The sequence below is a fragment of the Rhineura floridana genome, chromosome 8 (assembly GCF_030035675.1).
Source record: "Rhineura floridana isolate rRhiFlo1 chromosome 8, rRhiFlo1.hap2, whole genome shotgun sequence".
In the NCBI taxonomy this organism is placed as follows: domain Eukaryota; kingdom Metazoa; phylum Chordata; class Lepidosauria; order Squamata; family Rhineuridae; genus Rhineura; species Rhineura floridana.
Genome location: NC_084487.1, coordinates 94,326,889 through 94,352,260, shown reverse-complemented (window position 1 = coordinate 94,352,260; position 25,372 = coordinate 94,326,889). Strand labels below are relative to the sequence as shown.

Sequence of the window (25,372 nt, the reverse complement as noted above, 5' to 3'; positions counted from 1 at the left end):
TTTAGCATGTATATGTACCCGATTGTATGAGCCAGTTCATTCAAGCTTTCCAAAAAGACTGGCAACATAATATAATCTACGAGAAGCCCCAGAGTAGGTGCTAGCAGTCTGTCTCATCTCACATCTTCCTCATCTTCCTCAAGGAACCGAAGTATTTACTTGTTAATAAGGCAGAGTCACAGCCGTGGGTGCATGGTGGGGGAGAAGGGAAGTGTTTCAAGCTGCTGCTTTCCTCCCCAACTGTTCATTTACTATTCTGATAGAAAAGTTCTTCAAATTTAAAGTGGGAGCAAAGGGACCCAAAAGAAAGTACCTCTCTTCACCCAGTACTCAGTTAAACTATGGACTAGAAACTGTGATGGCCACCAACATGGATGGTGTTAAAAGAGAATTAGACAAATTCATGGAAGATAAGGCTATCAATGGCTACTCGCCACAATGGCTATGTTCTGCCCCCACTGTCATAGGCAGTGTGCCTCTGAATGCTGGGAATCACTGGGGGGCGGAGAGTGCTGTTGTGCTCATGTCTTGCTTGTGGTCTTCCCACAGACATCTGGTTGGCTACTGAGAACAGGATGCTGGAGTAGATGAGTCTTTGGCCTGATCCAGCCAGCCCCTTTTTAGGAAAAAGGAAAGGGCAGAAATAGCAGCTTTATCTCATGCATCAATGTTCTAAAACACCGACCCATTTTGTTGTTGTTTTTCTTTTTTACTCTCCCCTCCCCACTTAATATCCAGCCTGATGAAGAGGGGCCTGGAAAACTCAAAAGCTTGCTTATTATTACATGGCATTTTTGGTCGGTCCGAATGATTTCTCAGCTGTGGATTTTGGAATTATGAAACTGAGATGAAGAATGTATATTAGGGATTTCCCTAATGAGATTGAGAAGATAGACTGGAAGAGAGGGAGTAATTTGTAATGCACTAACACATTTAATGCACAATTAGTGCACATTTGCCCCTGAAATATTTCCTATGGCATACCATGGAGCTATCAATCATTGATAACACAGCATGACTAGGAGATGTAATCACATCCCTAAGGAGTCTTTAAGATTATGATGAATCCAACACAGTAGAGCTGAAGCATTCCCAGTGCTTGAGTGAAAATAAACCTGACCAGAAGTTGTCATTACCATACATGTGCTGGCTGGATATTTTGTCAAAAATTTCTGTTGAGCGATGAAATGGGAAAACAAGTGCAATGTGTCAGTAGCATTGAAAGTTTACTTAAATAGTCTAGCTTTTATTCTTCCTCTTGACAACTGTTCTGCCATGGATGGTGTACACTGGACCCCTTCGTACATAACACTTGCAACATGAGAACGCCTCCCTGGACTTCTTCCTGCATTATTTGGATAACATTAGCTTCCGGTGATGCAAGAAAAGCCCACTGTGTAGTTTAAAGGGTGGGGAACCTTTTTCAACTCAAGGGTCACATACCCATCTGGCCAACCTTCCAAGCCGTGGAGGCTGGTGGCTCCATGTCAGTGGGGCACTGGAATCCACTCCAGGTTGTAGTCTGAAGCACCTTGTGCAGAGCCTTGAAACGTCAGTCTAAAACCTGGAGTGGATTCCACTGCCTCACTGACATGGAGCCTGCAGCTGCCACTGCTTCCAAGGGCCACATGGCAAATAAATGTAATTTTTACTGTATAGTAGTCTAGTTTCTGTACACACACACATACCTCCTTTCTGTCCTCCATCTAGACAAACACGAGACCTTAATCCAAGTTCAGGGACACATTCTACCCCACTAAAAACACTTGGAGTGTGAAGCATGACCAGTGAGGGGTGTGGCTTGGGGAGAGTCCTGAGGGCTAGATAGAGAGGTCTGGAGGGCCACATTTGACCCCTAGGCCTGATGTTCCCCACCCCTGCTATAGTTCCTCCCCATGCCAGAATTGTCGCTCCCAGCACTTTCTTCAAGTTTGGCATGGGGAGGAGGTATAGAATGGGCTTCTTTCCAGTTGACTCCAGGTTTGAGGGCGGCCCTGGCAAGCTGCTCTGTTGCAGTCCCCCTTACCTGATGATGAGAGTGGACAGCAGCAGCGGTCCAATCAGTGCCAGGGATCCCCCAGTAGGGTTCTCCATTTTAATTTCCCTCAATGCCGCAGCACAATGCTACATCAGACACTATTTGAATGTTTACATGGCAGCCTTACTCCAGGGGAACATTGTGCGAGGGCAGCCCCGGGCAAGCATTAGTGGTGGATCCTGCTGGAGCCCCAACATCTATTTATATCGAAGCAATGCTTGTGTGGGACCGGGGGCCGTGATTTGAGATAAATGCCTCACAGGTCAAATTGGATGTGTGTTGCACCTAATTAGGTGTGCTGGCCAGAGGTTTCCCATGCCTGGTTTAAACAAAAATTATCCATTGGGGTGCCTGAAGAAGAGAACCTGGTCTTGGACATCTAATGCATATATATATATATATACACACACAGTACGAAATATCTCATCCAGGGATAGGAACACTCCAGAAGAAACACTTGTGTGGGCAGTGAGGAAAGTGAAATGGGGATGATGACAGTGAACTAAAAGCCATAAAATGCCCTTTATACACTTACAGCAGGCTAGGGAGCCAAACACACATTTTGGCCATGCTCAAAACATAGCATGTAGCAACATCTTGGTTTATTGTTAATTAAATTAAAGGCATGATAAATGCAGCAAGTGGTAAATGAAGGGTTATCTCTTCACTCTCCTGGCGTGACTGGAATGGAAATGCTCCCATAATGCTTTCACCTTTGCACACATGTGTGTGTATTCGCTTGTGGGATTTCCGTTCTGATTATGGCTAGAAAGTAAAGAGGTCAGCCTCCCCTTGCTGAGTGCTGAGCTACAGTAGAATCACCTTCCCCCATGCCTGTAATTTAATTAACCAAAACCCAAGGCTTAGCTAAACACTACACATTAAGCACAACGTGACAAGTAGTTTGGCCCTAACTCAATTTCTGTCAATAAATATCTTGACATATTCTTTTGAAAGCCATGGTCTGTAACAATGTACATTCCTAGATTCCAACCACCCCCTTCGATGATCAAACTCAAGTTTTCATTTAACTATGCATTGGCTTTTGTTTTTCATTTAAACATCATGAACCAAAACATGCAGAAGTGTTCTGTTAGTTCATAGAAGATGGCTATTGCAGCCTATACACTTGGCCCCTATCCCCCACCTTAAACAGATAAGTGCACTTGGTTCAGGTTCAGTAACTTTCATATTACCCTGCTGATTTGATATTAATGAAATATATCTGTTAATGGAAAACCCATACCTGGCACAGATTTTTCTTGGTATGTCTGTTTGGCATGGATGTGATCTTTGCCGGATCTAATTCTGAGCATGTGAATGTCAAGTCCAGATGTCACTGAATCTCAATGGAAAATTCCTATTCAACAGGGCTGTAATCAAAGGGAAAGGGGGAAACAATTATTTTCCAGCTGTATCTGTTGCATTATAGAAACAAGGATTGGAATTCCAACCACACATTCTGATACCATTTTAAAATTAAATCTAGACGTCTCCTATTGGGCATAAATGTTTTTGATTCAAATTAACTGAATTATGTGGTTCACTATATATCATTCCACATCTAAAAACCAAGGACATCACATTTTATTGTCAAGAATGCCGATGCTTTGGATTAGGAATGGTATATTGGGCTGTGGGGATTAGTCTTGTGAAGCCTCATCTCACTGCTGAATCAGCTATGGATTTACCGGTTGACTCTGAGAAAGTTGCTGTCTCTCAGTATCAGACTAATCTTCCCCATCTCTACAATGGGCATGTTAGAGGCAACCCACCAAGAAGTTGTGAGCATAGAAAAAGATAAAATATTAAAAACTGACATCTTGCCTTTACAAATAATAATGATGATTTCTTGATTTAAGGAAACAAGGAAAATGGATGCATTCTCTGTGATAGATTGTGTATCTTATAAAAACATAAGAACTCTGCTGGATCACACCAAAGATTCATCTAGTCCGGCTTTCTGTTCCCATAGAAAAATGCCTATGGGAAGTCCATAAGTGGAACATGAGTGTCATAGCAACCTCTTATTTGTGTTCCTCAGCAAGTGGTAGTCAGAAACATACTGCCTCTGATTTGTTATGTGTCTTCAGGTCGATTACGACTTATGGCGACCCTATGAATCAGTGACCTTCAATAGCGTCTGTCATGAACCACCCTGTTCAGATCTTGTAAGTTCAGGTCTGGCTTCCTTTATGGAATCAATCCATCTCTTGTTTGGTCTTCCTCTTTTTCTACTCCCTTCTGTTTTCCCCAGCATTATTGTCTTTTCTAGTGAATCCTGTCTTCTCATTATGTGTTCAAAGTATGATAACCTCAGTTTCATCATTTTTCTCTCATCCGCTTTTTTCACTGTCCAACTTTCACATCCATTCATAGAGATCGGGAATACCATGGTCTGAATGATCCTTAATGTTCAGTGATACTGGAGATAATATAAAGCCATTGTGACTAGTTGCCATTGATAGCCTTATTGTCCGTGAATTTTTCTAATCCTCTTTTAAAGCTGTCCAAGCTTTAAAAGCTTTTAAAGCATTTTTGTAAACACTGCAATATTGTCGGTTAGAGAACTGCATTGCAAAATTCAGATAAATGTGAATTTTGTAGGATAGCTGTGTTTCAGTTCTCATATTGTTTCAGAAAGTGTGGATTTCATAAATTTGGTTTTAAATGCAGACCGAATTGAATTTCTCCTCCATCCCTAATTCACACATCATAATAAGCCATGAACCATGACTTACTGCTTACGAGTCAACCACACCCACTTCATTTCTCCCTGTTCTCCTGCTCATGCTGAGAGGAAACAAACTACAATCCCTGGTTTAGCATTATGTCCAAACTAGGGATTGTTTTTTGTTTCATACCTGACAAACCACAATCTGTACCCAAGGTTTGTTCTTTTATCATAGTTCGTTGGAACAAAAGAAACCACAATCCCTGGTTTGGCATACTACTAAGGCAGGGATCATGGTTGTTTCCTCCTAGCATAAACAGGGAGGAGTGAAACAGCCCTAATAGGCACATTCAGGCACATTGGCTGCAGTTTACCCTAGGGATGCCAGAGAATTCAGATGGAAATGGGAGCAGGAATTGCTGATATTCACTTATTCATTCCATATTGGAATGGAAATCAAGCAATCAGTGTTGTTGCTTTCAGCCCGCAAATGATATGTAATCGATTACATCCCCCCTCCATTTGCATTTTTTTCCCTTTGCATTGAAAGGCATGGTGGAATAATGTAATAATAACAGAATTTATGCAAGAAGCTTAATATGTTTTTTGTCAGAAGCCAAACTGCAGAGGAATGAAAACAGTGCTGCATGCAACAAACACAGGTCGGAATGGAAATCAGTGCCTTCTTACAACCCTAGGTTTACCATGCCATATAAACTGGGCCAATATTGGGCAATCAACCAATATTACATCCCTGACCTGTTTACAAGAGTGGAAGTTTAGTTTTATACTCTATGGCTAAATATCCTAGGGATGGCCTCATCTGACTGTTTGAAATGAAGGGAATCTTAAATCGCATGACTGATAACTAGCAGGAAGGCCACATCTCATCTGCTGGTCTGGCTGTGTTGCAATCAAACTGATTTCCTGAGCAGTGTCTATGAAGGATACACAACCCACACCTATGCTTATTTACTCAGAAGTAAGCGCTACAGTGGTCAATGGGACTTACTCCCAGGAAAAAATGCATAGAACAACATATTTTAGTCTGATTGACACAGTTGGGAGAACAACAAGGTGTAAGCTTAGAGAAATGAAAATAGAGTGTGTACTATATAGGAATGTTTGTGCCAGCTCAGTCATGCATGATCTATTGCTAAAAGTAGCACAGAGATTTGGTACAGTCTACATTTCATCCATTTCCTAACAATTTGGCTTTTTTAGTATGTAAGTTGGTACCTCATAAAAGAGGTACCAAATCTTACTGCAATTACTTTGAGCAAATGTTTTGCACTGTCTCCTGCTGTACCACAGCAGGAATATAGCTGCCAAAGATACTTGCTCCGTCTGACAATATGACCAGTCTAGTAGTACAGAGTGATGGATAAAACTGGGGGATAGTGGAAACTTTTCACTGCTCCTTGGGGTGCTGCAAAGGTCTTTGCCCCAAAGCAGCCCTGTGCCCAAAGTTTTTTTATATACTCTGAACAGTCTCTTACTACCAGGGGTGTAATCTTCTGGGATTGCAAGGGTCATAGTCCCTGTTACTTTTTGGGGAGCAGGGTCCCAGCCAGGTCCTTATGTTTGAGCCAATCAGCATGGAAAGGAAGCATGTTAGCCAATGAGAAGAGCCCTTGTCCTTTCGTGCTGATTGGAGCCATTCAGAGTGAAAGGTAGTCAGCCACTGAGAAGACTCTTCTCAGTATTTAACACACACCCTCCCCTTTCATGCTGATTGGCTCAAAGGGACATTGCCATGTTTGGGAGAACTACTAAATGTATGCAAGGGAGATGAAAGAAAGTGGAAAAGGAGGTGTGGCTGTGATGGGGGCATGGTTTGATTATCATGAAGGGATCCTGCATTTCTGAATTTGCCACTGCATTACTGCTTGCTACATGACAAGCAGATGTGCTGATTGCATACTTTTTGGCTGCATTACCCTTTTCTGGCTACATGAGGAAAGATTGTTGTTTCTGGCCTTATTAGGGTGCCTCTGGGCAAATGGGTACAACTGTCTTTAATGTGACATTTCTTTTTCCAAAGAATGTTGCTTTTATTTAATCTGATGTTTGTTTGAAACAAAGTCCTGTTTGTTTCAGAGAGCCATCAGCCACTGAAACATTTCCTATTTGGCAACTTTATCTTCCATGAATAAACAAATACATGAGGTTAAAGCTTTCAATGGCTACTAGCCATGATAGCTAGATTCTCCCTCCACTGTCAGAGGCAGGACGCCCCTAAGTGCCAGTTGCTGCGAATCACAAGTGCAGAGAGTGCTGCTGCACTCAGGTCCTCCTGTAGACATCTGGTTGGCCAGTGCGAGAACAGGATGCCGGACTAAATGGGCCCTTGATTGGCCTGATCCAGCAGGTTCTTCTTTTGTTTTTAACCAATGCAGAGCCACCTTTTCAGATATTCACTCATCCTTCTCTCATTCACACAGGCAATTACATTTCAAATAGTAATATTATAAGGGTAACGGTGTACATGAGTATTTTCACAAAATCTTCAGGCTCATTTTGCAAAATCACAGGTGTGTAACAAGAGTCCACCCACATACCAGCAGAATTGCCAGTCTCCTCACAGAGAAACGATCCCTATATCTTCCTGTTCTGGGATATTAGGATAGGCTTCCTGTCACGTACCTCCGGAAGAATTTGAAATAACTTTTTTTTTCATAAAAAGGGGATGGAAAGAGATGTATTCAATAGGGCTCCACTTAGGAATCTGGTGCCAGGAGCATGACCTGAAACATGGAAAGTAGTAACAGTAATCATCATAATAATATTTCTGTCAACAATAAGTATCCATAAGCACAAGATGCAAACCACAGTATTTGTTAAAACTTTATTCATTGCAGCAAGATTAACAATAGCTAGAAGATGGAAAAACCAGGGATGCAACCTGATGAATGAATGGCGTCTACAAATATGGACAGTTGTTTTATTGAAAAGCTATATCAACAAAGACAAAAGACAGAAACAACAACAACATCTAAAGACAAATCCCAGGCATGCTGGTTTTGCTTTTAGCTTACATAGCTCAAAAGGTGCATGATTGCAACCTTCAGCTGCTCATAGTCTATGTGGAAAGATTCTTTAGGATAATCCCTGTCACAGAAGGTCTACACCAACAAACATTGTTTGATGGACTATATTGAACCCTTATGCAAAATATCATATTTGGGGCTCTTTGCTTCCAGGCTCTATCCTCAGGTAGGGCTGGGAATGTCCCTTGCCTGAAACCCTGAAGAGGCCCTACCAGCCAGTGTAGATGGTGCTGAGCTGGATGAACCAATGGTCTGACTCAGTATAAGGCAGCTTCATGTTTTCCCATGTTCCTGTGCATGTTGAAAACAAGGCTTCCTGTTCAGAGGGAGTAGCTTCATGGCAGCCTTGGAACCTAAACCTATATTTTTATTAAACAAACAAAAGACCACTGCAGATGGAACTTTAATGATTTTCACTGCTCCGGCTCCCGCTCTTCGGTGGTTTTATTTAATTAGCAGGAAACGTCCTTGTAATGAAACAAAAGATGGACAACAACTAATATGGGGCTTCCTTTTGTAGCTGTAAGGAATTATTTTTCCCTGACAGATGAAAGACCAAAAGCCAATAACGTGTGTGTGGTGGGTGGAATATAGTTTCATGTTGAACGTGATGTAAGCAGTTTCAAACATTGGAATACTTGATTATCAAGTTGTTTTGTATTTTATGGATTTTAAAGTCACTTTGAGACAGCTTATTGTGGACAGCAATTAATAAATGCAATAAAGAAATACTATGGAATATGGAAAGAAAATCTCGAATTCAATAGCACTTAGTTACCAAATGCCTGCTTAGCTCTTTGGGAGACTCTTCCTGGAACATAGGCAGCTTATACTGAGTGAGACTTTTGGTCCATCTAGCTCAGGATTCTCTACACTGGCTGTCAATGGCTCTCCAGGATTTCAGACAGGATTCTCTCCCAGCCCTACCTGGAGATGCTGGAGGTTGCACCTGGGACCTTCTGCATGTAAGGCAGATGCTCTGCCACAGGGCTACAGCTCTGAAGCTTCTTCTATGTCAGCAATATTTTGAATGGAGCTTAGTAAATCTCTGGATTCTCATTGAATAAAGCATCTGCCCAGTAAATGTGACTGCCCTTTCCAGTGAGATGTTGTAATATTAATATGGATGTTTTTGTCTCTGTCTCTCTCTCCTCCCTATTTCTATCATTTGATTACCAGTGTTGTGCAATACAAATCTTAATTTTGTTTTTTTCTAATTATATGTATTTATTCTAGGAAGCAGAATGTGCCTACACTTTGTTTGTAGTGGCTATCTTTTGGCTCACAGAAGCTTTGCCCCTGGCTGTTTCAGCGTTACTTCCTGCTTTAATGTTCCCAATGTTTGGAATTATGGCTTCCAAAGAGGTACATTTCCTTCCCCACTCCTTTCCCTTCCACATCACCAATTGTCCATATATTTCATAGTTCAAATAAAATTACACAATTGTTTAATCTTTGATCTCTTTATTCATGAATGCATTTATATGCATCCTAATACTATGAGGCCTTGAACCCACTTACAATGCATTCAGAGCATCAGAGGTACTCCCTACAAAATCCATTATGGGGTGGGGGGTGGGTGGTGGGTGGGGAGAATGGTGGCTGCTGGCCAACAGTCCACCAAGACAATAGCTGCCACTATTTTTTGACATCACCACCACCTTGAAGCACAGGCAGCATTGGCAAAAACTGAATGAGGATACTGGATTTCACACCCCTTTTTTCCTGAATCTCCATCCAATTTGGGCCAGAAGTCCAGTTTTTCAAGCACTGGCTACCACCTTCTCTGTGGATAACTTGCAGGTCCAACTGCCTCCACAAGATTTCTATATGCCTTGACTCAGCAAATCTGGTGAGTACAGAGAGGCAGAGAGATTCCATATTTGGGGCTGCTGCTTAGACAAAGGGCCAGGGCTAGCATGATGGTGCTGATGTCCCCCAACACATACTCCACAGCCATAGCTGCCAAAGCATCAGCAACACCACTCACCACCTTCCCTGCCAGCCCCCCGGGCACCATTTTAGCATTGGGTGGGTGATAGTGCTGCTTTTGAGTGAGAGCTGTGGAGATCCCTGTGTCCTATCTCTCCACACTATCACCCCATTATGCAGAATCCCTCTACTACCTATTTGTTTGTTTTATTTACAGGGGGATGTCTTGCACATTAGTGTTTTGTTTCCTTACTTAAGCTGTAACCTTTTACTTATCTTTCTAACCCTTTTACTGCTGCCACCATGAAACTAAATATCAGGTCAGCTTTATACTTCACGTTACCCACCAGTAACTATGGATAAGCATGGGACAAAACATCACAGGCTTAAACATGAAAACAAAGTAAATTATGTTATTTTAAATAACTGTTATAAATAGATGGTGATGCTAACCTGTAGGGTTACTATATGGTAAACTTCACTTGGTTACTGGTTATAGGGTTACTGTTTCTTTTTAAGAAGATAGTTTTGACAGATTCAGTTTCTCCCCATATTCAAGAATATGGTCAATACCCCTAACCAACTGTTCTTCAACCTTGGATCCCCAGATGTTGTTGGACTACAACTCCCATCATCCTTGGCCAGTGGCTAAGCTGGCTGGGTGATGGGAGTTGTAATCCAAGAACATCTGGGGACCCAAGGTTGAATAACAGTACCTTAAACCACTCCTACATAGCTAACACTCAACATCAGTACCAAAGACTACACTCAGATCCATGACCTCTTCCCTCTGTAGTCTCTCAGGCCCTCTTCTATCAGGACCTCTGCTGCCTCAGGCACACAACAATCCCTGCTGACTCTTTGCTGAAGAACTCTCTCAAAGGCTGCTGCTTGGGATGCACACTCCTTCCTACAGACCTCAGCTCCAGACAATGATTTCAGCTTTTGGCTTCTCAAACGTCAATATCCCCTGCTTAAATGGGCTCCTGCTGGGAGGAAGGGCAGGATATAAATGAATAAATGAATGAATGAATAAATAAATCCAGCTTCTAGTTCTTCCTTCAGCTGACCTTCTTCTTCTGTCCTCTTCTTCACACACCAACTGACTAACCGTTGACTGTAGCCTGAGATCAGGCTTTTATCTCCAAACAGGGTCTTTCTCCAGCCAATCATGCCAAATTTGGATGGAATTCTTCCTTCCTCGTTAGTCCACAACTATGGTCCAATGGGATGAGGCAGAATGTCCACTGACTGACCAATTGAAACTCATCAGTTTTTAATCTGCTGTGTCTGTATATAAAGACAGAAACTTCATTCTCAGAACTTTCTTTGTTTTGATGCAGTGTAAATGGCAGCTAAACAACAGGCAAGCCATCTGCTGCTCCCCCACCCCCGTTAATATCTTGTATCTCCACAGCTTAACCCTTTACATTCAATGGCAAGAATTCCCTTCTACATTCCTTTAAAACAAAACTTTACCTCAGAAACAAACAAACTAATAAAAATATTTCCCCACAGAAGCCAAGCTCAGATCACCATCCATGGTGGCCACCCACCATCTTAATTTACTCAGATTGCAATGCCTCAGCCTACAGATCTATGAAATCTATAGACTTCATAGGTCTATAGGTCAGGTTTTATAGATATAGGCTGGAGCATTGCAAATGGGAATTAAAATGGCAGGAAGGCATTGTAGATTGGAGTCGAGCTTCATTCCCATTCAAAAGTGGCACTACTGTCCACCCAAAACTAAAATGGCTCTCCAAAGACTTGGTGGGGAAGATGGTGGCAGCAATGCTAGATCAAGTCAGTGGGGGGCCCTTTGAGTTCCTGGGGCCCTTAGCCAGTGTACAACCTGGCCAGCTACTGGCACCAGACCTGCTTGGACACCATTTACCCAAACATTAATCCCCAGATCTCAGCCATGCAAAGAAATGCACTGCAGCAAGTTCATCCTAAGTATCAACATTCTGGTATCAAAGGAATCTAAGACATATTCCTTAAAGTACATGAATTGACATACTTTAAATCCTATTATATAAAACTGTTTGTACTGAAGAAATTTAAAATGATGAGAGATTGTATGATCCAATAACTACACAAGGAAGTATATATTCATTTAAACCAGTTTGGCCCCATACATATAAATCTACCTGCATTCTCACAGTATGAGACCGAGGCCACTGACCACAACCCATATATTAGCAGGAGCCAATTAACACATACAGAGAAAGCAATAATGCAAGTAACTTCACAAACCCATTATATAAATCCTCCCCTACTATCTTCTGAGTTTTCACTAGTTTAATGTTATTTATCTCGTAACAGTAATTCCTGGTTTCAAGAGAGATCTCGAAGACTGAAGGTGCTGCTGTATATCTTTTATTTCTCTAAGCCATTTCATTCACTCAGATTTTCAAAGGCCCCTTTCCTTCCCAAATTACACAATGTATTATCTTCCTTAGATGGAATCACTGTAGCTAAACAGCATGCATTTAGCTAACAAAATGAATTTTGCTTTTAGGTGGCATCTGCTTATTTCAAAGATTTTCATCTGCTATTAACTGGAGTGATTTGTTTGGCGACATCGATAGAAAAATGGAATTTGCACAAGAGAATAGCCTTGAAAATGGTAATGCTGGTGGGCGTTAACCCTGCATGGTATGTAGTATATTGACAAAAGAAAACAACACTCTGAAAACCCCTTTGGCTCAGAAATGACTTTTCTTTGACAGAGATCCTACTCAGAGTAGACCTATTGAAGTTAATAGCCATGACTAACTTGGGTTCATTCATTTTAATGGGTCTTTTCAGAATAGAATTTAGTTGGTTAAACTCAGTCCTTGAAAACCTGCATACTGTGAAGAAATTCAGCAGATGCAGCTTTCCCCACTATAGCTCCCTGGCAATATTAGAAGCTTCACCTGTTGGAATTTTTAGTATCATGTAACTGTTATTGAAGCACAAGAAATGAAGGGGCAACTTTTTGGCAGGTTGGGGGTGTGAAGTATTGCCTGTTTACAAGCCATAATCACAGCCCTATTTGACTGCTAAAGAGATTTGCTAAGGCCAGCCTTTTTGCTGAAATGGAATTATAGATCTCATTGGGGTGAGAAGATGAGTTTTATATGAAACACTTCTGTTATTGGCAATAATGGTGCACAGCTCAGAACAAAACAGCAGATGAATCTGTGAACAACTCTGACTCATACTTCTTAATGACTGATAATAAGCAACTGGGGAGATCTTTACATTATGCCATCATTAGTATTCCATTTGAAGTTTAGGTAGTTTCAAGCAGTATTTTCACAGACACTGCTTCACCCCCTCCCTTCCCATTTGCTGACAGTAGTTGCAAATGAGAAGGCACGAGAAACTAAAAACACGCTCTGCTCCTTTTTATTGCTCACAGGGGTCAAGGAGCCCCAACCACCTCACTGATCCAATCAGCAAGACAAGATCAGCTTCCCAGCCTAGCAGGCTTTCTGGTTCTGAATTGTCAGATGCTGCTGTGATAGGGAAGCAAGAAGTTTTCCCTTACCTATTTGATGATAGTAAATCACCACAGTTAAGTAAGGCTGCAATCCAGGACATACTTATCTGGGAGTAAGTCCCATTGAACCCAATGGAGCTTACTTCTGAGTAGACACGTATTGGATTGCATCCCAAAGCAACAAAACTTCCCGTCACCCAAATTTGGAGTGGGTGGAAAGGGTCATACTTGTCTGTACATCCCTGCTTGCAAGACTGGTCACAATGCTGGCTTGTAGTGTTATTCCTTCCTCCAACAGAAGCTGTTCATGATCACAAAGACTAAAAGAGCTAAATGTGATACTTTTGGATAACTAGAAAGCTAAAGTAGGTGATGGAAAAGAGCTGATGAATCCAGCATTCCATTGGATTCCTGCATTGAACAGGGGGTTGGACTCAATGGGCTTATAGGTCCCTTGCAACTCTACTTATTCTAAGATTCACTGATTCATAAGTATGGAATCCATAAATGTTTCCTACCTATTCCTTTTCATTGGCGCTCTGGATGGCTTCACAAAATGCAACTGGTTGGGGGGGGGAGCACAAGAGCAAATCAAAGCTGATTTCACACTGTGTGATTTCCTAAGCCCCCAGCAAGATGTCAGCTGTGTTGCAGGGAGGGTATAGGCAAGTTGCTCCAGATTTTGTCTGTGCAATTGATCATGCCCATCACATGATGAGCAGATTCACGTGCTTCCGTTCTTCTGTTCTCTGGGTTTGCTAATTCTTCCTTCTGATTCAGCATGGACATTTTCTAAAATTAATTTTGGAACTGGCACACATACATAGTTTGCTGAAGCTTGTATTTCTTTTCATTTGTTCTCATCACTTTCCCCTCTGTCTCACGGACGCATGCAAACAATCAAATGGATGTGCAGACCAGCATATCAAGAGCCCTTTTTTCAATATTTCATCAATATGCACAAGTGGTGGGGTGGAGGATGGGAGAATGGAAGGAAATTAAAGAACAAACAGAAGGAAATTAAAGGTGTAGGAGGCTCAGCATTCGCAGTGGCCTCTAGGATGTCTGAAAATCAAAATGGAAGGATGGCTGATTCCTTAGGCACTGTGTCGCTTGCAGACTAGACTGGATGACTCAGAACGTCACAATCCAAAAAGAAAATTGGATTGGGAGAATTTTGTAAGCATTCCTGCCTGCCACCCAGTGGTCACCTTGCCTCAAATGATAATACATTGTACTTTAATGTGCAAAATGCTTTACAGAGTGTTTTATTTGAAAAAACAAAAGGGAACAAAATAATCGTCCTCATAACTACTTCGTCAGGCAGGCCACTATTAGCAGGTTTTAAAGAAGGGAAATTAAGGCTGAGAGCAGAAGAGTTGCCTGAGGACACTCAATGTATCTGTGACTGAAATTTGAATGTTATTAACACCCCCCCGAAAGTCTCCTGTGCATTTAAAAGCTGTGTGATAGACAGAAATTCAGCAGGCAAAGCTTTTCCTGAAAAGGAGATGGTGGACGGTGATATTATCTTGACAGATAATATGTCAAGATAAGAGTGAGTTTTCTGTCATTTGCTGTGATGATTCTTTTTCACAGGTTGTTGAACTCCAGCTCCCATAATCCCAGACAGTTGGCTATGCTGATTGGGGCTACTAGGAGTTGTAGTCCAGCAATATCTGGAGGGCACCAGGCTGGGGGAGGCTGCTTTCTAGAATGCTATTTTACTGCTGGGGAAGGTTTCCTGTTCTTTCAGCTTTCTTTCTACAAATACTTTATTCCATCACTCCCAGAGACAACTCTTCAAGACATTTCATGAATTCTTCACTTGTCTTGTTGCCTGCATGAGACAATACTCCCTAGAGAAATAATCCTGAGTAAGATGCTCCAGCTGCTTTCACAGGTCAACACATGCCATTCTGTGCTCCTGATGATTTTAAAAGAAAACCAGAACACACTTCCCATTTTACATATATCAACGAATCATCATTTTTGGATACCAGTTTGAGGTTTTGCCTCCCCTTGTATTCAAAGCCACACACAACTATAACCAGATCTCTACAAAATATCCAGAATACCACGAGAACTCATAGCTCTCACTTGTCTGTAGCAGGGATAGGGGAACCGTGGCTCTCCAAATGTTGTTGGCCTCCAGCTCTCATGATCCCTGACCACTGGCCATACTGGCTGAGGCTGATGGGACTTAGGAGTCCAGCAACATCCAGAGGGCCACAGATCCCCCACCCATGGTCGATAGCAGCTTTCCCCAACCTGATGCCCTCCAGTGGTTGATCCTTGACCATTGGCCATGCTGGCTAGGGCTGATGGGAGTTGTAGTCCAACAACATCTGGAGGACACCAGGTTGGGGAAAGCTGGTTTATAGCATTCAAAATGTGGAAAGTTGCAGGCATTTCATCTGCATCAATTCAACACCTTAAATTGCCCCCCACCCCTCTGCACAGTTGCCTGTGTTCTACCTTGATAAACTTAATTATGGGCTTAATTCTTCCTCCCCACACACTCCACAAGCTTAAGGTAAAGCTCATGATGATGAAGATTATAACTAAGGTATGGCCTTCCTCTGTAGCCTTCCCAGGTCCCTTGAATCATTTTAGTGATTTTTCTCAGGAAGAAGCCACTTGGGATGCTCTTAGCGGTGTCCTGTATAGTTATTCCTAGGATAAAGAATGCTGGAACAACTTGCAAAAGTTTGATGCATTCATTTTAAAAATGTCTAAGCCACCCTTCATCAAAATATATGCTAGGGATGTGTACAATAATAACAGCAGTAATAAAATACAGCAAAAGAACATTATCGTAAAATTATCATAAAAAGTTTCCACCGGGCCGTGAAGACCTGGCTCTTCAGGCAGGCTTTTGGGGTGGGCTAGATTTTATTATCTTTGTGTCCAGATTTTTAATGTTTATTGTATCTATATGCTTATTTTGTATGTCACCCAGAGTGGCTGGATAGCCAGCTAGATGGGTGACTAAGAAATTCAGTAAATAATAAATAATAATAAAACAAATTTTTAAAAAGCTGAATACCAAAAAGGGTTCACATGTAGCCCCTTCAAAATGCCTGGGAAAACAGAAAAGTCTTAACCTGCTGCTGAAAAGATTGTAATGTCTACACCTGTTGGGCCTTCCCAGGGAAGGTATGCCAAAGTTGTGGTGCCACCAGAGAAAAGGCCCCTTCCCTCATGCAAGCTTAACAAGCTTCAGCAAAAGAAATCACTCAGAGAAGGATCTCAGTTGAAGATGTTCATGCATGAGGAGGACAAGATGAGTTGACATTTTCATCATTATCCACTTGCCCATTTAAGTTGCCCACTTCTGCCACCATCCTTCCTCTGCAGACTAGATACCTGCAAGTGGAGGAAGTGGAGTGGAGTGAAAGCAAATGGACTTGGGTTGACATGGACAGGCACTTGCTTAGAGTAGGTAGCATGTGAAAAGAGAGATATGACACTCTTTCATTCTGTCAGTGTGTGACTTATCCTATTTGCTGTCATAGGTCACAACAACAACAATTCTGCCCGAACAAAGATGTGTTCAGTTTTGTAAAGAGAGAACTCTTCTTTCTGCCACATGTGTGACTTAGTTTACACCCAGATGACTGCTTTTATAAGATAGACTTTGCATTATGCATTTGGGATGAAAAGTGTACAAAATGTACTGCTTTCAGAACTTATCTTAATAGTTATGGCATCTTGTCAACAGTTGCTTTAATGTGAATTGAGGTCTATATGGGAAGCACTGTCTAGAGCAAGAGTTTGTGGTAGATGTTTTTTTAAATGTGTGTATTGTGTTTGCTTCCCAAGGTTTGCAGCATCTCCTTTTCTTGCCAAGCCCATGTTAGGGTACTTGTTTTTGTTGGTGTTTCCCACCATTTCTGATTTGTTTTTCCAATGGAGTTTTCAATGTTGTTCTGGTTGGATCTGTCTTCCATGTTGTCATGGGGTTGCACCACTGTTTGTGCTGTATTCCCATTTTACACAGATGAGAGACACACATGGGAAGATAGCATTCACTTGAGGCCCAAAAATGATTTTCTGACACAGCAAAGTCTCCCGCCTCACATGAGGGGAACATAGGAACTTGCTTTATACCATTGGTCCATCTAGGTTAGCATTATCTACTGACTCACAGTGGCTCCCTGAGATTTCAGGCCAAGGTCTTTCACACCAACTGCTACCTAGTCCTTTTAACCAGAGATCTCAGGGATTGAAATGGGCCTTCTGCATGCAAAGGATGACCCAACCACTGAGCTACAGCCCTGTCCCAATGGATGTGGAGTCTAAGCAATCCCTCCTTCAATCGTCAGCTCTATTGACATAGTTATCTCACTGTTAGGTGAGAACCAGAGCAGACTCAACTGTATCTGAGCACTTCCTCAGTTTGGTTATATAAGTTTAGGTCACAGTGTCATTGAAGCAGCATACAAACTGAGGTGTGCAATCTGAAATTCCTTGCAGGGTCACATCATAATTGTGCACGATTCTGAGTATTGCTTCATTATCTTCTGTGAAAAGCAAGAGATTTGAAGAGCACCTCTCAGATCATGTAGATGTCTTCTTGGTCGAGTTCTGCTCAGGATCTTACTTGGGCCAACAGCACTGGTACCTTTCTTACTGATAAGTGAAGCCATCTGCACAGATTTCAAACAGTTGTAAGCAAAGTAAATGAGGAAAAATGAAATGGAATAGTATTTTGAAATCATCTTTAGAATGGGAGTTATCAGTCAGTTCTCAATCTGCAAAACTAATAGGAATAATTTTATACTCTTGTGTATAGAATGATCATTTAAACACTGGCTTATGAAATATTTGCTATCAATAAGAAATTGCTATAAAGCAGTTCATTTATTTTTCCCCTCTTTTTTAAAAAAAAAATCTCTTTTTTGTGAAGAAAATTACAAGTTCTCTGCAGACAGTTTATATTCTTTTTAAAAAAGAAACACTGTATTAGAACTTTCTATTCCATAACAGGAACAGCTATCCAGCAAGTGCAGTCAAATTTTCTGTGAGGCTCCAGGGGTCCCTTTCAAGGTCATGGCCCCTAAACCAGACTTCCTCTGACCTTCAAAATTCCCTGCTATCATCACCTATTCTATTGCTGAGGGAAGTAGGACTTTCTTTTCACATGACTGACTATGTAGGCCAAAACCAGCATGCGTGGGGAGATATGGTCTCCTAGAATCCCCCATATATATTTCTCTATGGGAAAAAACACTCCGAACAAGGAGTCATTTGATACAAAATAAGAAATAATGGTTCTGTTTAACATCTTTATCCAGGGATGGGGAATGTGTGGCCCTCCAGATGTTGCTGGACTACATCCCTGATCTTTGACCATGGGCTGGTGGTAGCTAGAGTTCAACAACATCCAGAGGGCCACAAATTCCCCATTCCTGCCTTAATCTAACACTTCCCTTGTCAACAGCTACCATGACCACCTGCCGTTTCTCCTTTCTCCCTCATATCCACTCACTACTCTAATTCTGTCTACAGTCTCTTTGACTGTCATTTGCAACTGACTCCACCCGTCACTCACTCAGCCTCTCATCACATTTCACTGCTGTCAATCATTCTTCCATTCATTCTTCTGTTACATATACACTGCAGTACTATATCCCCCTTAAAGAGGGAGAGAAACAAAGGGAAGAGATGAAGTCCTGGAAGTTCCTTCTTACTAGAGTTTTACATCTCCTATTTACAAAACCCAACAGTAGATATCCTTCTAAAATTTGCAAATCTGCCTATTTCTAGAGATTACAAATCCCTGGAGGGGCTGGATTTCATAAACTTGCCCAGGAGTGGCAGATCCAGGGACAGATTAATTTCCATTCCCGTTTCTCATTTTTCCAATCAGTTTGCTGCATTCAGTTTGTGATCTTTTTTAAAAGTTCACATGAATATTTGTATGGATTTCCATGTGCATTTCTTCTAATATGCACATTTTTGCAAGTGATTTCACCTAATATAATGTATTATTTATTTAGTTAAATTTAAAATAATTTTATCTTCCTTGCTTTTCACCTCATCTGGGTCTCAAAGCAGCTTTTTTAAAATTTATTTTCATAAAGAAATTTATTTTTTGGTTGGAGAAATGCATCATTTGGAGAAGTGTGAATACAAATGTGAGCCAAATGAATTTCTCCCCCATCCCCAGAAGAAACAAGGATGTCTCCTCCAGCAGGATTGTGCTAAATATAGACGAGGGAGGGGAACAGGCAAAAAGTTGGGATTTCTGTTCCAGACCAAATTTTTCTACAAAGCTTAAAGGGGCCCAATTTTTTTTTGCAGGGCATTCTGGCTGTCAGATTCAGAACTTCAGAATTACTATTAATGCTTTCTTTAGTGTGCCCCTCAAATAGGTAAACTGGTTCAAGTGGCCTCATCTAGAGCCTTTTACAATAATGACTATAATCCATGTAATAAGAAGTAGTCATAATAGGCAGAGAGATATTATCCAAAACTGAAATGTAACCTAATCACAATTTCATGCTCGTATAATGAAAGAGCAAGCAACTTTATTTCAGAAAAGACAAGATGACATCAACCAATATGGTGGTTGCAGCACTCAAATAATTTGTAAAGTCATTTTGCATTTTAAAGAAGCCTGTCCTTACCTTAAGCAATCATTAACACTCACGCAGTGCTTTTTATCCACACAGATTCCAAAGGTCTCTTCAATCTTTGTAAAAATTATCCACACTGTGATCACAGTGTTTGCAATGCATTTACACTGTAGCCATTTATTTTGTAGAGAAGGTTGTGTTTCATAAGTTAAAGTCTGACCACCATCTCCAACATTGTGCTATGGTTAGGACAGAACCAATTGTTCACGTGGAAGTTCTTAGAGCTTGCTAATTTGAAATTTGATGAACTGCAGTAATTTAGGACATTTTAAAGAGAATTGTTCAACCAGCCATGAATTGTACACATCATGACAATGCAACGCTGAGTGTTAACACGCACAAGACATTTGACTGTGTACCCTGCCACCCTTCAAATAGGTTTTTTTCATAGCAAAAGCATCCAGTGGTGGAACTGTGATTTTTGTGAATTTTCATGTTGATATTTATTTTAACTTTTGCCTTTACCAGAATGTGGATCATCAATATGCAGCATGTTAGGGTGTTATTGTAGGGCAACTTTAACAGAGAAAAGATACAGAGAAAGTTTACAAGACTGCTTTACTTATCCTCTGAATGGACTGAACCAGCTCCCCTGGAGAAGAGTTGTTGGCTATGCTTTGAGGTCTTCTCCATTTTGTTGTTGTTGTAATGATGCCTTGTTTCTTTCCTCCTTTGCACTGACATCCCACGCTAGTTGTTGCTTGGCTCCACCGAGGTAGACAAACATCATTTGGGGATAAAAGAGGAGGGAATACAATAATTTTATCCACAATTTCTTGCCAAATACTTTTCGTTGTGAGTAAAACACTTTACAAAAAATGTCTTCTGTAAAAATTGGAGTCATTGACTCTATTCTCAAGTGTTGAACACTTGACTGAAATACAGTGGGCCTTGTAAAACAAACCATGGCTTTCTACAGGTACTTAGTATATTGTTCCTCCTTGTTTTTGGAATTGGATTGGTGGATAATCTCTTGTTCCTGAGGGAGGGCAAGAAGGGAGGCTGGACCTCTGATTGTTCTGGAGCTCAACCAGTGGGCATACGGGGGGGGTGTAGCTCAGTGGAAAGCACATGTGTTGAATGCACAAGTTCCCAGGTTCAATCCTGGCATATCCAGGCAGGTCAGGAAAAACCATGTCTGAAACTCTGAAGAAACATTGCTAGCTACCATAAATGCAAGACGAAGCTAGATGGATCAGTGCTCTGACTCGGTATACAGCAGATCTCTAATGTTCCATTCCTAATTACCTGTGGCACTGGAATGGCTAAAACGTCTGTGCTAACAAATGTGTGCTGCAAGGAGCATAACAAAGGGCTTCAGTGGCAAATAGAGCAGAACCTGATAACCCTGCCTCATTCACCTGCCTGCAAGCATAGGATACTCTTTTGGTACAGGCTTTTTGTTTCAATTGTGTCATAGCAACTGATGGCCCTATAATATATAATTAACCCCTGGATCAACTTTCAACCCAACAGAGCCAGTTAACTAAAGTAAGTAGCACAGGTATGCTTTGTTTGGATTGCAAGTTACACCATTTTTATACCATTATATAGCAAAGCATTATTTATTCACATAGGCATTTCTATACTGCCTTTTATATCACATCTGAAGGCAGTGCACATTGGAAGAGAGACAGCAGTCTATTAAACAAGTTACAACATTTCAAGAGTAATAATATATTTGAAAAATAAAATACAGCAGTGACCCAGGACAAATTAATCTAATACTACCTCTGGGACTAAGCATCAGTGAAAACCTGAAAACACAAATATGTCTTCAATGGGTACTGAAATACCAATAGCATTGGTGCATATCTGAGCTCAAGGAGGAGGTAATTCCACAATGAGGGAGCCATATTGTTTCCACATTGTGAGAAATGTCCTTGGTGGTAAATGAGAAAGTGTATTAATTCAAGCTCTTAAAAAAAATGCCATCCCATTTTTATGGCAAAAATCGTTGCTTTGTATTAAGTTGAGTGCTGAGAGGAGGAAGAATAATACATAGAGGTTTTCCTTGTTTCAGGCTCACCCTTGGTTTCATGATCAGCTGCGCCTTCTTGTCTATGTGGCTTAGCAACACCTCCACAGCTGCTATGGTGATGCCAATAGTAGAGGCAGTGGCTCAGCAAATCATTAGTGCTGAAGCTGAAGTTGATGCCCTAGAAATGACTTATGCAAATGGAGCCACCAATCATGCACTGGAACTTGATGGTATGCACAGATGTTGAACTTTTCACAGGCTCCACCTTCACCTTCACTGGGGAAAAGACCAGCTCAGCTGAAGCCTGCATATTGAACTTTTCACCTTTTTATGTTTTTTTAATAGAAGATATTAATGAGTGTGAAGCAGTTGACTGGAAAGAGAAAACAAAGCAACTTCATGGGTAAAATTTATTTTTGATCATGTATATTACATAAGTTTTTTCAAGCACAGCAGATTACTTACTATATCAAGTTTCTTTTCCCAGATACAGCAATGGTACTGCGGCTCATACGACTCACACTATGTGCAAAGTTGAAGAGGAAAAGGTATTTAAATATCAGCATATGTTTTCAGAAATTACAGTTTGATATTAACCTAGCAGGTCAGGGTTAGTACTCTTTTTAGGCCCGCGGGCACATTTGGAATTTTGAGTGAGTGCTGTTGGCACCACCTCCTCTGGTCACTTCTTTCTCCTGGATCATCCGCTACCACCCTCCCAAGAGACCAAAAAGCAGAATATACATATGTATATGCTTCACTTTTATAAGGGGTCTCTGTAAAAGTCAGGTCCAGGGGAATTAATCTGAGCATTGAAAAGCCCACAGGGCTGAAAGAGGAAGTGAGAAAGAGAGCCCATCTTACGCCTTCAGCTCTATGTATTTCTCAAGGGAGGAAAGGGCAGCCATTATCACCACTTCATGACAAAGGGGACAGTGAGGGAAGGGGATGGTGGTGCTCAGAGGCTTCCTGGACACCTGGAGAAGACCTCAAGGGTGTCATTGAAACAATCGGTCACCCTGTGGTAGATTAGCCGTGCAGTCTTATACATATCTACTCAGAAGCAGGTCCCCTTGGTTTCAGCTTATATACAGGTAAGTGTATATAGGATTGCAGCCTAAGAAACCTTATCATTATTTTAAAAAGGCGGGAGCACCTAGGTAAGGCCCCAGGCATCTTGAGGTAGCAGCTCACAATGGAGTTGTCTTTTTTAGTTCCTTGGCTTTCTGGCCGGGGCAGGAATTCAGAGATGGAGTGAGGCCTTCGCTATGGGTCTTATCGGAAGGGATGGGGAGGCTTCAAGGGTTGGAACCAGCCCACAGGCTGCCAATTCCCCACCCCTGCCATAAGACATACCACTGACTCAGCGATATATGTTATCAGGCTACCATGCCTGAGGGCACTAAATATGTAGCCACCCGGAGACACTCCACCCCAGTATAAAGCATATTACAGAGTAACATTAGTCAACATGAATTAGACTGGTATTTCTGGAGCAGCAATGGAACACTCTCCAGATGTACTCTAAGTCCCATCAGCCCCAGCCTGCATGGCTAGTGGTCAGGGATGAAGGAAGCTGTAGTCCAATGATATCTGGGGCCACTGATTCCTAGTCCCTGTTTTAGAGTACATTAAAAAGCACTCTGTTTTCTGGACCATAATGAAAAAGGAATGCATGGGGAGGTCATAAAACACTGTAAGGATCTTACAAAATTGTTGCCAAAATTTTATGTTCCTTTTAACCACAGAATTATACAATGGATGAATGTAGATGATTGGTTTGCAGCAACTGATTTTCTGCATATCATTCTCTTTAGAAGGATGAGCTGAAGAAGAGTCCCTGTTAGGTCTATGCACAGACTCCCAGATCTGCCCCCATGGCTCCAATTGGGGGGGGGGGTCAGGTGGACCTGACCTGGGTCAACCTGGGGACCACCCATCCTGGCTCAGAGCCTCTCCCAAATAAGTTTGGGGTGGGACTAATGTTTAATTAGCATAAGAAAACCCTAACTAAACATACGGCTGGGAGAGGAAAGGAGACATTGTGCCTCCTTCCCTCCCTCCTGACCTAGAGCAGGGTCAATTCTGTGCAGGATCACTCTCTCGGCTCATCAGCTGTTGAGCCAAGGGAGAGATCCTGTGTAGTGCTGCTCTGCAAGGGACTTTTCTGCAAGAAAGCCGATCCTGCAAGGTGCTGCTTTGCAAGTGGCTTTCCTTCAGGAAAGCCACTTAACAAACTAGCACCTGCACCCTGCAGTTCCACATCTCTGCTCACCAGTTTATAAGCTGAAGCTGTGGTCCTGTGTGGAGGCACTCAGGCAGGAATGAGAGCCACAGCTGCATCTTCTTGCCTGATGCCCTGCCCCATGACAGCCCCAGATCATATCCAACCTGTAGCAATCCATGGCTGTCTGAACCTAACTCAGCTGAGGCCCCAAACCCTCCAAATGGTTTTGATGTGGCTCATGCCTTGGGATTGGCTGAATTCAGTGCACAGCCCTAATCCCTGTGTAGTTCTATAGGACTTTGATCCATTCAGGTGCATAATTTGATTTGATTATCCTAAGATCCTAGTTCTTTTGTTTTTATCTTGTTTCATCTCCTGTGTCTAGATCGGGCTGCCAGAGATTCTTAAATTTAAAGGATTGTTCCTTGCTGGAGGTAGAGATGTAAAATTTCCAGAAATTTTGAAGCCATGGGAAAAAAATGTTTTCCCAGTTTTTTTCAGAAAAAATGGATATTTTTGGAATTTTTTTTAAAAAAGCAATATTACCACTTTTTACAGATTGAAAGTCACTTTCTTACTTCAGGAACATCAAATGTAATTATGTACAAGTTGGTCTGGCATACAATTATCACATTTGGTATATTAAAAGTATATTTTATTCAAATAATTATTACAAATTGAATTTACTTTTTAAAATTTTTACTTTTTTGGTAACAAATGGATCTACAAGATCCTGAACTGTAAGGAACACCTGAACTGTAAGGAACCTGCCAGTTTATGAGGAGCAGGCAAAAAACAATAAAAAAACCCAGAAGAAACCATCAACATTAATAACAAAGAAAATTATTTATGTCTCCGCTAGTCCTCCACAGTGTCAAGCAGACACAAAGCATCCATTCCCATAAAAAGAACTGAGAAGAAGGAGGGGGACCAAGATTCAATAAAACATTTTATTCATCATGCTAAAATAAAACATTCCATAATCCATTTTGTCTTTATTTTTTCCAATTTTTCAGAAAAAAACAAGGCTTTGGAAAAAATGGAAAAAAACATTTTCCCCATGACTTTTTCTGTTCCCCCTCCCCCCCAGGCCTTCACATCTCTAGCTGGAGGGCATCATAGTCTTATAGAAGATTGTGGAGACCCTTTAAAATAGAATGTAATAGGTGCCCATTTATTAAAGTCTCCACCACACCAAAATGTTCCTTATTTATAAAATTCTGATATACCTTTTATATACTTTATTTTCCACTATTAGAATGTTTGATGGTTTTTCAAATAACTCAGAAAAATGTAAGTATATGTGTTGGCCCATTAGACAAAAATTCCAAAA

The 25,372-nt window shown here is 41.3% G+C and overlaps 1 protein-coding gene across 6 annotated transcripts in view; it reads left to right on the top strand.

The window, feature by feature from the left end:
• Positions 1-25,372, top strand: part of SLC13A1 (solute carrier family 13 member 1) — a 129,990-nt gene that overhangs the window by 69,331 nt on the left and 35,287 nt on the right. For all 6 annotated transcript variants that reach the window (XR_009764471.1, XM_061640144.1, XM_061640143.1 and 3 more), the window contains 5 exons: positions 8,999-9,127; positions 12,219-12,355; positions 21,855-22,042; positions 22,158-22,215; positions 22,300-22,360. Coding sequence is in view for 5 of the 6 variants with exons in the window: in XM_061640143.1 (XP_061496127.1) it covers positions 8,999-9,127; positions 12,219-12,355; positions 21,855-22,042; positions 22,158-22,215; positions 22,300-22,360 (573 nt within the window). In the remaining variant the exon portion in view is untranslated. The remainder of the gene's footprint in view (positions 1-8,998; positions 9,128-12,218; positions 12,356-21,854; positions 22,043-22,157; positions 22,216-22,299; positions 22,361-25,372) is intronic.